The sequence below is a fragment of the Nyctereutes procyonoides genome, unplaced genomic scaffold (assembly GCF_905146905.1).
Source record: "Nyctereutes procyonoides isolate TBG_1078 unplaced genomic scaffold, NYPRO_anot_genome, whole genome shotgun sequence".
Classification (NCBI taxonomy): domain Eukaryota; kingdom Metazoa; phylum Chordata; class Mammalia; order Carnivora; family Canidae; genus Nyctereutes; species Nyctereutes procyonoides.
Window position 1 is genome coordinate 7,121,167 of NW_026575131.1, and position 12,524 is coordinate 7,133,690.

Genomic DNA, 12,524 nt, shown 5'->3' on the forward strand with positions numbered 1-12,524 from the left:
AATACATAAATGTATGTGTACACACACACACACACACATCTGTAAAATATCTGTGAGTTAAAGTTTCCTAACAGCTACCGTCTACCACCCTGGATCTAAAGAAGAATACTAAACGTGAAAGGAGAAATGGCACTTCTGCTGACTGGTTTGCTACATGGAGAGCAGGATCACACATAATTTTATATAACAAATGAATACGTAAATGTATTAATACTTTGTTCTTCCCGTAAGAAAGGTCAGGAATAAAGATTTTATGTGAAACAAAAACTAAGGGGGAAAAGAATCCTCAAGAATGAAAGAAAAAAAAGGCCTGGAGGAAATTTCCTGAGGACATTCTCTGCCTTTGTTCCTTTCTGAATAGCAGTGTGTGCCCTCTGTTCAAGGGAGGTGTTCCCATGGGCAAAAAGGTAGAAGCTGTACTTTTTTCTACCTTCTGCTGCCATTGTGAAGGGATGAAAGTTAAGCTTGCTTCAGTTTCTGATATATGATAATTATATGCATTCTCAAAGACCTGCAAATTACCTGGGCTAAATGCCATTTCTGGAAGCTTCACTTCGAAGATGATGCTGTGGGCAATGTCTCTCACTCCCTGCATGGTGCGGTCCCGGAAGCAGAGGACTTCAACAGACTGGAAACAGCTACTCCTGATGTCAGGCCCCAGATTTTAATTAATTCATTTTTTTCAAGGAAGGAAAAGAAAGAGCTCACATAAGAGCTTCAGCAAAACCAGTTGGAGAGTATTCAATTCATTGTTAATTATGCCTCCCTGACACTCGGGGCATGGCCTTAACCTCCGAGAGATTCTGAACACATCCACATGTTTTCCTTTATCTAAATGTTTAGAGACTGAACAATGAATTGGCTGATTTCTTTCTAAGTGAATTTTATATAACAATTACATTGCAAATAAATAATTCTGACAAATGCATCTTAAGTGCAGGGGAAATAAAGCTTACAGGACATTAAAAAGAACCTCTAAGACACACATAGGTTCTCCTGGTTCCCCCTTCTCCCCTTCTGAACTCACATTCTATGAAACAGCTCCTTAGTCAGGAGTAGTTAGCAAACCATGTGCGCTCTACAGACACTATCTGGATAACCAAGTGCAATCATTCCCCCTCTAGGGACAATCTATAATTTAGCTATCTTCATTTTTTAAAAGCATTTTTATGTAAGTCAAACAGATAGGAAGATAAGTACACAAGTCCTAAAATAAAAGAGCTTATCTCATGCCTTCTCCCAGGGTGGGCTACCTCCCTCAAGAGTAACTGCTACTCTAATGTCTAAGTCCATTCCCGGGTTTTGCCTATTCTGATCTTTACACGGAAAGAATCTAGAGTGTGTATTCTTTTAAGGTCTAGCTTACCTTGACTCAAAATTATGGCATCCATGTTGAAACGTGCATTAGCAGTTCACTCAGATTTACGATAACATCCCATTCTGTTGCAGTGACTGTGTCACAATTTATTAACCATTTCATGTTGAGGGACATCATCTGGGTTATTCCCAGTGTTTGATTATAAAGAAAAATGCTGCTATAAATATCCCTGCATGTGTGTTTTGCTTGTATATGAGTGCACATTTCTGTGCACTATCTACCTGTGAAAAAAAATCATTGAGCCATACATAGTTTTAACTCTAGTGGATGCTGCCACTTTTTAAGCAGTTTGAAGGAGAGATTCACATCTTTGTGATGTGAATGAGATGTGAGAGTCATATCTTTTGACAATGCTTGGTACTGTCATCTTTTTCAAGTCATTTTGTAGGCATATAGTAGTATCTCAGCATGGTACTTCAGTATCTCTATTACTGAGTAGAAACTCATTATATTTTATGTCCATGATGACTAATGATGTTGAGCATCTTTTCAAATGTATACTGACCTCTTAGATACCCTCTGTTTTCATTATTTTAGGGCTAGGAGAAAAGGAAGACAGTAGTAAAGGAAAATCCTATCTGAGAGTGACCCAGACGTCTGGAGGAAGGGGCTGGAGAGTTTCCAGCTTGGAACCTCTGCTGCTCATCCTGCCCTACTCTGAAATGTCTTTAGTGTAATATGGTCAGAGTCTGCAACTCTGTAACATACCTGCTTAGGGGCTCACCACTGATGGAAACTGGACTGATGGATTGATTTATTATCTGGTTTCTATGCCAGAAATGAAAAAATGCATATGGGAAAAAAGAGACACAGGCAGAGGCAAACACAATGTCAAAAACAGATCGACAGAGACAGACAGACACACACATGTAAATACCATCGGTGAGCTGCTAGGACCAAAAGATTCCTCAAAGGCCATCCGGGGTGCTGGGCTAAGTTACAGGGATCATATACACCAATTGTTATCTGTGAACAGAAAAGATTTTCTGAGAAAGTATCATGTTAGGTTCACAGTATAGGCACTGCTAAGACTTCTTCTTCCCTTTAATGCTATTCTGCAAAAGCATTAACAATCAGACATTTGATGAAGGGCTAGAGGGAAGAGAAGAAAGCAAAAGGATCACACACCAGACCGCTGAACTTCTAGATAGAGGGGCTGTCAAATTCTTCTCTGCACTCTCCCACACCTTATAGTAGGCCCAGCATAGTAGGAACTAGATATATTTAGAGGGAAGAATTTTGATTACTCTAGTTCCAGTTAGTTCTATAAGAATGAGACCAGCCCAAACAATTCCACTTATTTACTATAACGCTCAACGTAGTGTTGGACACAAGGTAGAAGCTTAACCCATACTCAGAGAAAGGGAAGAAAGAAAACGAAAAGGAAGGAAAGGTGGGAGGGAAAGAGAGAGAGGAAAGAAGGGAGAGAGGGAGGGAGGGAGGGAGGGAGGGAGGGAGGGAGGAGGAGGAAGGAAGGAAGGAAGGAATTTTTATTACTAAGCAAAAATGACATCATGTTATAAATACTGTTTTATATCTCTTATTCTATTGCAAACTTTCCACACCAATAAATGTCATTCTACAACCACTGTCAGTAGTGGCTGAAGGGCATTCCATTGTACTGGTGCACCATAACTTTTTTCTATTTCCTACTGAAGGACAATTAATTAGCCTTCATCTGTGCTCAATAAATACTTCTGAAAATGAATTTTACTCTTATCAGATAATTACTGTATTATTTCCAAGGATATTCTTTTTTTGCTACCTTCTCTATGTGAAATTTTCTTATTCCTAACACTGAAGCTTTTTGTCTAGGTGTATTTCATGCCTTTAATGCAAACTGACGGATTCATACTTAATTCAATACAGATTCAAATATATAACCATCCTTTCAGGAAACACAGAACGTCTTTATTTGAGATTTCCTTTTCCATGGGAGATGAAACACCAGCATCCAGGAAGCTTTTAAAAACAGAGTTTGCAGAAACTATTATTCTGAGTACTGCCCCTAACTATGTGAGTAGCCTAGGGCAAATCAGTCAAATTCTTTAGACATCAGCTTTTTTTCCCTTTTTTTTTTTAAGAGGTGAGGAGGGGCAGAGGGAGAAAGGATCTCAAGTAGACTTCCCGCTGAGCACAGAGCCTGACAGACTGCTCAATCTCATGACCCTGAGATCATGACCTGAGCTGAAATCAAGAGGAGGACACTTAACTGAGTGAGGAACCCAGGCACTCCAGGCCTCAGCTTTTTAAACCTGAATCAAAGGGTGCACCTACCTCACAGGGCTGTAATGAGGATTACAGGATATAGTACTGACATGAAAAGCCCTGTACATGTGTAGTGCTGCTAATATCTTATTAGTGCCTCCAAATCTCCAGTGGTGAGGCTAGCTATCTGTATCTGTATAAAGTGCCTAAGTAATTCTGGTGCACTTGGACCAGTCCACACGCATACTCTGAAAACCACTAGAGAAGGTTATTTCTCTTTTGTAGACAAAAGAATAAAAAGTCTGTGGGGCCACTTTCATTACCTTGGAAAATCTGTATTGGTTCTATGTCTTTCCATTCTCTGTAAAATGCAGTTCATGCAACAGTAGCATCACATGGGAATTTGTCAGAAATGCAGAATCTCAGACTTCTGGTTTCCAGCCCTGCTAGATCCAAATCTGCATTTTAACAAGGACCCAGGTGATCTGCATGCTATATTTTGTCCTATATTCTTCCTATAGTAACTGATTATTTGTTGAACCTTGGTATTTTCTTGATTCAAAGGCACCACAGACTATAAAATGCACTCTCCAACCAGAAAAAAAAGAGTAAACACCATTAAATATATGCAACAACTGCAAGAAATTCCTGACTTTAGAAAAATAATAATGTGAGGAAAAATGCAATTTAGGGATGTCTGGGTGGCTCAGTGGTTAAGCATCTGCCTTCAGCTCAGGTTGTGAACCCAGGATCCTGGGATCGAATTCCGCATCACGCTCCCCATGGGGAGCCTGCATCTCCCTCTGCCTATGTCTCTGCCTCTCTCTCTATTTCTCATTAATAAATAAAATCTTTTAAAAAAAGGAAAAATTCATTTCAGAATGGAGGATGCCTTTCGTATCTGTTTCTTTGCTGGCTTCTGTGAGGGCTCGAGCAATGTCTAACATATGCATCTTTCCATCCTTGGTGCCTGGCACAGTACTGGATACTAAGCAAACAGTGCTGAAAAAATGACAGAATTGGTCATTTCTCTAGGTCCCACTATCTGGAAAGCTCTACCCCTTACACCTTATCTTTGGGCAGGGATCCTGGGGGGCAGCTGGAGGGAAGGAAGTGATGGCTGACCAACAGAGATCTGAAGCTCACATATAAAGCCATGGTGCAGCATCTTGGCTAGCTCCTTTTCCTCCCCTTTCCCTTCTCAACAGTACAGGTTCCCCCTTCAGTGACATTTTAACACTAGGATTCTCCTGCTGGGTGAGAATGTGACAGTTTAATCTCAAGGGATTTGCTCTGAGAAGCGAGAGAACTCAAAGAATTAGGCACTCCCCCTAAGGCTCCCTCTGAATGCAGAAGTTGTCTCCCTTTCTCCCTTGAGTTGTTCTGGTCCCATTGGCCACCACCACCACCTGGGATACCTTTCAGCTTTGTTCCTTTCTTTCAGTCATGACAGTCATGACAGACAGCATCTACTGGACAAACTACATTTAAAAGTAATCACTCCTTTGACTTCACATTTTTAAAAATTCATCAAAGACATTTACAACTCTATTATCCAGCAAGAAAAGAGGGAGAAGGGAGAGACTGGCATTCTATTTCTGGAACATTTAAAACAGCTTAGAAGAAGAAAATGACCTGATGTGGTGGAAAAAGCACCAGCTAGAGGTCAGAAGGCATGTGTTCTAATTCTACCACTGACTGATTTTCAGACCTTGGGGGTGAGTAGGCAAGCATACTAATGTAGGGAAGAAAACTGATGGTGGGGGGAAATTCTGTCCTCACCTATAAAAAAAGGACACAACAAGTTGTATCTCCCTCCCTCGTTCCCTTCCTTTCTTTCTTTTTAAAGATTTTATTTATTTATTCATGAGAGATAAGGAGAGAGAGGCAGAGACATAGGCAGAGGGAGAAGCAGGCTCCCTGCAGGGAGCCTGATGCAGGACTCAATCCCAGGACCCAGGATCACCCCCTGAGCCAAAGGCAGATGCTCAACCACTGAGCCACCCAGGTGCCCCATGGGTTGTATAATTTCATCTCAAAAGATTCCTTTTACTTCCAGAATTATAAAACTTTATAGAACATTAAAGAGAAGTAAAATCCTACATATGTTATAAGGCAACACAGACTTATTAGGCTCATCTTACTGGGTATCTAAAGGCTACTCAACTTTTATTTAGGAAGAATCTAGATAATATCAATCCAGAAAATCCTGTTTGCATTGAGATTCTGAGTTTCAATTTTCAAATGTGATTCAGTAGATATGGACTCTTAGCAGATGCCCTGAGTTACTTACTCTCATACTAGTTCTCTATGCCTTAGGTTTCTCCTCCTTGGAGAACTCTGCCCGGACTCGGACTGGAAACAAGGCAAACACTCAACAAATGCTAACACTAACAGCCATGTAGATAAGCTCTAGCTTATCTACTGTAGTCCCTGCAGGTTCAATCTGTTACTGTTACATAGTATAGATGTACCCTCAGTCTCAATGTTCCTTTTTCCTAACTGGCAGAGAAAAGAAGGGATAAGTTCCAGTTTATCAAATATTTTCTACACTTGGGTTTTATCATCTGTATATGCAGATTTGGGACTAAGTGAATTTTAATCATAGAAACAGGGTAGTCTGGGTGGCTCAGCAGTTTAGCGCTGCCTTCAGCCCAGGGCCTGATCCTGGAGATCCGGGATCAAGTCCAACATCGGGCTCCCTGCATGGAGCCTGCTTCTCCCTCTGCCTGTGTCTCTGCCTCTCTCTCCCTCTCTCTCTCATGAATAAATAAATAAAATCTTAAAAAAAAAAGAAAGAAACAAGAATATCATATAAGGTACTATAAGTGGGTGCCTAATTTCAAAGAATGAGCATATTTCTGACACTAAATACAAAAACAATGAGATAAGAAGGTGATAAAAAAAAAAAAAAAACTTTTTCTGAGCAGCAAAAACCAGGAACAGGTTAACAGGTTTCTTAGAGCAACCTGACCTAAAATGAGCTACGGCACAGGAATGAACTGCTAGAGAGAATCTATCACCCACAAAGGGAGGTCGACTTGGAAATGCTTTAAAGTAACTCTCCTAGGGGTCCCTGAGTGGCTCAGTGGTTTAGCGCCTGCCTTCGGCCCAGGGCGTGATCCTGGAGTCCTGGGATCCAGTTCCTCACCGGGATCCTTGCATGGAGCCTGCTTCTTTGCCTCTCTATCTGTGTCTCTCATAAATGAATAAATAAAATCTTTAAAAAAATAAATAAACAAAGCAACCCTCCTACCCACATGAGGCATGCATGAGTACAAAAAGCAAACATCCAGACAGGAAAATTACAGAATCCATTTGACATTTAGGCTGAACATTATTTAATATTTCTTTGATAATTCAAAAGTTATTCCAAAATGTTTAAGTGCTTTTGGAACCAAATCAGGAACGTCAATTACTGTAGAAATTAGTCAGCACAATAGTAGGTAAGCCAGCTTAACTCTTTGGGTAAATAGATTTTTTTTTATTGGTGGTAGTGACAGTCAGAAATCATCATGGGCCAGGAGTTCTGTGTTCTCCAACTGGCTTTGTCACACAATCATTGTGTGAAGTTGGGCAAATCATTTCCTTTTGTAATACAAATCAGTAGAAAGAAGCAAAATGTAATTGGAAAAAAAAATTGTTCAGAAGGTTGTTGATATAAATGCTCCTTTCTACTTGGCTGAGAGCATGCAATTCGTTGAAGTAGCTCAGTCATGCTCTGGCTATGGTCCACCCAGCTATTTGCCGAGAAAGTACAGTGTAAGAGAGAAAAGGGCAAAATTGTCAACTTGAGTAACTTCAGTAAACACGTTTATCTGACAAATGGCCATCTATTACTCAAACACTTGATATAACAGGAAATGTGCAAAGGCGATTACAGGTTTTAAAAGAAAAGGACAAAAATCCAAGTATCTAATGCACAGCAATGTCACAGATGGCTGCCAAGACGTGGAGCTTGCTAAGTGAAGAAAGAGCCCACTAATAGCATATCAATTGCTGTTCCTTTGCTATCGTTCTTGTCCAAAGATTTTAAAACCCTAGAATTAAACGCTAATGTTGTTAAAATTACAAAATGTTTCCCAAACATCCAATCTTCAGTAACTGCTCTGCAGAAAGCCAAAGACTCAAGCAAGCTTTCCAAAAAGACTAGCAATGGAATAGTGATATGGGCTGTTTTTGATGGAATCACAAGCACTGGCTTGAAGGACAAGTAATTGTTGTTAGTGACGCAGTTGCCACTGTGACTACTCAGCAGAATCGTTATTTCCCTGAGGGGAAATAAGAACGTAAACAAGGCCCATTTTTAACTGATGCAAATATGTAAAATGTACAACATTCCAGAGCTGGTAAGGGGGCACAGCTGGCAGGACCAAGAATTGGCATGGTTTGTGTGCTAGAGCTATGACAGATAAGCAGTGGTGTGCCAGAGCTGGTGCAGGCAGACTTGGAAGAGTCAACCGTTACCGTCTCTTGCCATTCCATGTTCTGTGACTTCACATTAGTAGTTTGAAATTGGCCACAGTGGGAGTAGCAGCACCACAGAAAGAAGCAAACACTATACAATCAGGGTTTTGCCCTACCTGAGAGTCAGCTGTCAAACATTTACGGGTGTACCATCGACGGTAAACCTTAAAGTATTCAAACCCTTTCACTAAGTAACTATCTAGGAATCCTTTCTAAGGAGATAATTCAAGATAAGTGGGGGGAAGGCAGTAATTTGATGCACAGGGAGGCTTTGAATAGTGATGAAGTTATGAGAAAACTAAATGTCAAAAATCTGACGTCTCTATCAGAAAGGATGTTGATAACGAGTGTAACAGTACTACGCTAAGTCCTACAATAAAAAGAGACTCTGGTAACTCTGGAAATTAAGTTAAAATATAAAATAAAATATCAGAAAGGAAAACAGAAATAACTTTATCACGAATAGGAAGTAGGGAACCCAAAATTACTCTGAGGTGTAATAGAGCTAGGAAAATCTGGAGGAGAAGCTGATTTGGGAACAAGGGTAGGAGAGGATGAAGATACAGAATGTTCCACAACATTCTTTGGAGGACTAAAGAAATCTAAGTGAGTCTGAATTTTGCAGTGGTCTTACTACGACATGAACATCAGATGTTTTTTAGGGCTAATAAAATGAAACTCAGAGTTTCTCTGACCTTTGTCCTTTGGTCTTGGAAGAAATCACTGTAGTGTTTAAGCAGGGAAACCAGTACCATGTTCTCATCATACTTGATTAAGAAGTATGGTAGCGCTGGGACTCCTTCTGTTTGACAAAGATCATCATATGCATGCTCAAGGGCTTGAATCTAAGAACAGGAAACAATGAGTTATTCTCCAGACAACTTCATATCTACTTCTGAGCTTAAAATTAACATAAAAGGCACTTTTAAAGCCAGGAGACTAGAAATGACTGAGCATACCCCTGTTATTCTTTTGCAACAAATGAACATATAAGTACTTCAAATAATACCCCTTCACTTCTATGTAGCATTTTCCATGTGCACGGTGGTGTGTCTTAGACAGGGGCATGAGGGGACATTTTATGGTGCAGTATGGTGGTTCCCTAAGATGCTAATCACAAAGATGTACAGAGAGCTCCTTTAAAAACCAAGGACTGAATCCACCACTGATGAATTTTACCCTAAACCTTTCCATAAAATAACAGCATTATTGAGACATACCTCACTTACTATACAATTCACGGACGTAAAGTGCATAATTCAGCTGTTTTTAGCATGCTCATATGATTACCCAACCATCAATACAATAATTTTACAGTATTTATGTCGCTCCTAAAAGAAACACTGTATCCATCAGCAGTCAGTCCTATGGCATAGTCCTTTTCCTCCACTTATATTTCTTGGGAAATTAGTTACACAAAACAACCTTCAATTTGTTCTAAACAAACTTACTACTATTTTTTCATCAATAAGGGCTTTTCCCTGGTGTTAGAATTCATGGTTTAGTGATTGACGTGCTTCATGATTTTCAGATCATCTTGACATGACCACAATGTTGCCTCAATAGCAATCAGAATTCTTTGGTTTAGGATCTGTGTTCTACTGGCCTGATTATTTTCACTGCTCTTCTCAGGATCATCTCTGATGACCTTATTGTCTTTCGTAGACCACAAAGACTAGCTCTGCATGTGCCATTCCTGATGTTCCACAACATGGTGTGAGGGTGGTAGAATGTCTTCTGTTTGGTTTCAAAGACTCTTTCCAAAGTATACTGCCTTAGGATCCTCACAGTGAAAGTGAAAACCACATTTTGGCAAATTCTTGCAGACTTAACAACATATTCCCATAACTCCTCCCCACCAGCTTAGCTTTTCACCAAATGTCACTGAAAATCTGAAAAAATATCACTCACTACTCCTTCAATATGATTTTACAAACATGTTGTGAATAAGTCTGCTCCTAATACCATGTATGGAGGATTCCACAGTGACCATCTCTTCATTCAGCAAGTGCCTATCTGTCTTTAGAATGAACTAAAGTACTCAAGTGTGTTAAGTCCAATTTTTGCTGCATTTTGTTTTATTTGTTGATACCTGTTTTGACGAAAACCTTTGATCCAAGCCCACTGGACCCTGGATGAGGGGTATACTCTCTGGAAGGCAGAGAGCAGGGAAGCAAAACCAGTAGTAGAAGTGGTACTTCTTTAGATCCTAGAAGAAAGAATATGACAGAGGATATCAGAGTAGCACCAATGATTAAATTGAAATGCAACTATTAATGTAATTCCCCACTGCCATGTAGACAGACACACTGATGCACAAAAGATATGATCAGCTGGTCAGAAAGTCTCATCTTCTATAGAACTCATGATAGAATACAGAATTTCTCTTAAAGTATTCCTACACACCACACACGAATATCTCATGATAAACATATCAGCCACTTGCTAACAGAAAGTGTTGACAATTATCATCATCCTTGTTTAATATACAAAATCACTCCTGGAAGTAACTATTATCCCTTTTAATGTACAGAAAACTAAAGGTCAGAGGGGGAGAAGAACTCAATAAAACAAAAATACTGAGTGGTGAAGAAGGGGGCAAGATTCTGTTTCTGAAATTTAAACTCTGTTCATGGTACCAATCATCCATACTCAATAATCCATCTGGGGAGGCTCAACCACCAAACATGGTTACCACTCTTCATAATCAAATGCATTGAGCATGTTATTGAAGAAGCTGTGCTATCCATAACCTATATATGCCTGGGATAATAAAATAATGCTTTCAGAAATGCCTCATTGGTGAAATTTGGATCAGCAACTATTCAGCACTTGCTATGTACAAAGCGATACATTAGACACTGATAGATAAGTAAAACCCAGTCCAGCCCTTAGACAGCTGTAGAGGCAGAGACAAAGTGAGTCCATGATTAATGCCACAGGTCACAGAAGAGGTTCTGAGAACAAAGGAACATCAGTGACATGAGATTACATCTTCAGGGATGTATCTGACCACTCCTCCACCAAGGGATGCAAGGCAGAGACAATGACTCATGAAGCTGATCTTGAAAACTTCCCACTCAGGCTGGATGCTCTTGCCTCTGGATTTTTGCAGCCTTTGTGGCCTAAGTCATTCCTAGGGTGGGATCTCATAGTTATATGAGCAGTTGGCAGCTTCTCCACCAGTCTATCTTTGGCTAATCAATATTGCTTCTTGAATCTTGCCAAGAATAAAGAATAGGTAGTTGTTTGATGACTTTTTATTGAGATAAAACTCACATACCAGAAAATTTACCATGTTCAAGTGTAGAACTGGGTGGTTTTCTGGTATATTGACAAGGTTGTACCACCACTCAACTGCAGAACATTTCACTGCCCCAAAAAGAAACTCTAATAGCAGAGCCCCTCCCACCTCTGTCAATTTATTAGTTAGAAAAACCCATCCACAGAGCTCCCCATTCTCTCTTCTCCCCCCCCCCCCCCTGCCTTGGAACCAGTCACCTATTTCATGCCTCTATGGATTTGTCTATTCTGGGCTTTTCATATAAATGAAATTGTACTAGATAACTTTTTGAATATAAATGTATATATAAACGTGTGTCTGGATGAGGAAGTCTAGTAATTATAGTTTCCAGTTTCTAATTCTGCCATTAGTTGATCGACTAAGAACAAATTCCCTTTTGACAGCAGCAAAACAAAATACAAAATTGAAATTAATGAAGTGCCTGTTCCTTTGAGTCCTAAAAACAGTAGAAAGGAAAGTGAAAACATCTCCAGAGATTATTCTCTCTTCTTTATACTTAAATGATTTGTCATAACTGATCTTTAGTCAAAGGTTAAACAATTCAAGATGAAAAACTTCACAATTTCTAAGAAGCTTTATCAGATCATCTTCAAAAGTCAAAAGGCTTGAATTTCTTAGAATTCTTTTCAGGATACAAAGGACCTCGATTAAATTAAACATAAAGCCCTTTGTGTTTGAAGATTTTAAAAGATAGAGACTTTTAATTTTTTTTTTTTAAAGGCAAGGTAAGAATGATCAGTAGAAAGGGCAGCAGGGCCAACACACATACTAACTCTAGGAAATGCCTTAAAACTTTAAGTAAGAGCTAATGTTATTTTTCTCATTAAACACAAATTGTCAGATTCTATTACTGAGAATTCTTGGTACAGAAAATATATCTATATTAAAGTAACAAACCCAGAAATCCTTAACTAGCACTACTTATCTCTTAGTAACAGATCTACAAAATTGCTCAAATTTACAAGCAAATTATTAATGCCAAATTGCAGTCAATAATCTCATGAAGAATTTAAACATTTTTCTCTCTCTCTTGCTATTACACAGAAAGCATTATAACACGTTAGGTAATGTGCTCCTTATATAATAGCCACCCTTTGACATGGCCTTCAGTATGATTTTTATCATTCTCTCCTTTGTCTTGGGCAGATATATACACAGACATACAAA

The 12,524-nt window shown here is 39.3% G+C and overlaps 1 protein-coding gene across 5 annotated transcripts in view; it reads right to left on the bottom strand.

Annotated features, from left to right (window-relative positions):
• The window catches only part of ATG7 (autophagy related 7), a 234,381-nt gene that overhangs the window by 192,470 nt on the left and 29,387 nt on the right, over positions 1-12,524 (bottom strand). For all 5 annotated transcript variants that reach the window (XM_055343913.1, XM_055343912.1, XM_055343911.1 and 2 more), the window contains 4 exons: positions 10,146-10,262; positions 8,749-8,898; positions 2,256-2,344; positions 523-644 (listed from right to left, as the gene is read on the bottom strand). In XM_055343913.1, coding sequence (XP_055199888.1) covers positions 523-644; positions 2,256-2,344; positions 8,749-8,898; positions 10,146-10,262 — 478 coding nt within the window. The remainder of the gene's footprint in view (positions 1-522; positions 645-2,255; positions 2,345-8,748; positions 8,899-10,145; positions 10,263-12,524) is intronic.